Source organism: Meleagris gallopavo, unplaced genomic scaffold (genome assembly GCF_000146605.3).
Source record: "Meleagris gallopavo isolate NT-WF06-2002-E0010 breed Aviagen turkey brand Nicholas breeding stock unplaced genomic scaffold, Turkey_5.1 ChrUn_random_7180001880788, whole genome shotgun sequence".
Lineage (NCBI taxonomy): Eukaryota > Metazoa > Chordata > Aves > Galliformes > Phasianidae > Meleagris > Meleagris gallopavo.
This window is the reverse complement of record NW_011144991.1, coordinates 1-759: the sequence shown is the minus strand read 5'-3', so window position 1 is coordinate 759 and position 759 is coordinate 1. Positions and strand designations below refer to the sequence as shown.

The window sequence follows — 759 nt, the reverse complement described above, 5'->3', positions numbered from 1 at the left end:
GATCTGCTTTTTTTTTCCCCCCAGGTTTCCAGGGGCACGGGGGGACAGAAGGAACAGTACCTCATTGATCACGTTATCCAGTTTCACCACCTCCTTCGGTTTCATCAGTTTCTTCTGAAAGGCGCTCCTCACCCTCTGCCAGTCCTTTCCTTCCCTAGATGTAAATAAAAGCAGCGAGAATAAAAGATTAAGACACACACACACACACACGACACGTGCAAGGAGGAGTCTCCGGGCCGCGGCGGGCACAGACGCAGCTCCGTGCGGCGGCTCTGGGCAGCGAATCCCGGCCCTCCGGCTGTTACAGAGCGCAGCTGCCCGCAGCATCACCGCCGAGAGCCCCGCTTAGCGGTGAGCCCGGGTTAGCGGTGAGCGCGCCCGCACCTCCCCTGTCACTCACAGGATCAGCAGTCCGTAGCCCTCGTCGCGATAGTCGCGATAGGCTTTCCAGGGCTTGATCTCCAGGCGCTGCGGGCAGGCGCTCTCCCGGCGGTACAGAGATTCCAGCAGGCAGGGGGCTCCGATGTGAACCGAGTCGAAAGCCCCCAGCTTCATGCGGAAGATCTTCCCAAACCTCCTGTGATACTCAGCCTGGGGGGCACAGAAAAGGATCCCCCACGATGAGTGCGGGGCGCACCCGCTTCGACCCTCATCCCCGCCTCGACCCTCATCCCCACCCCTCCGCGCTCACCAGCGTCTCATGCTGCCTCTTGAGCCCCCCCTTCCACAGCACGTCGGGCAGGCTGCCCATCAGCGGCC

General features: G+C 62.1%; 1 protein-coding gene across 1 annotated transcript; it reads right to left on the bottom strand.

The window, feature by feature from the left end:
• Positions 1-7: 7 nt before the first annotated feature.
• On the bottom strand, positions 8-753 carry LOC104916282 (1,25-dihydroxyvitamin D(3) 24-hydroxylase, mitochondrial-like; the record flags this gene model as incomplete). Its single annotated transcript, XM_010727329.2, has 3 exons — positions 692-753; positions 401-591; positions 8-154 (listed from the first exon to the last, which is right to left on the bottom strand). Coding segments are annotated over exons 1-3 (398 nt in total), but the record flags the coding sequence as incomplete, so codon positions are not given.
• Between the last annotated feature and the right edge of the window lie 6 nt (positions 754-759).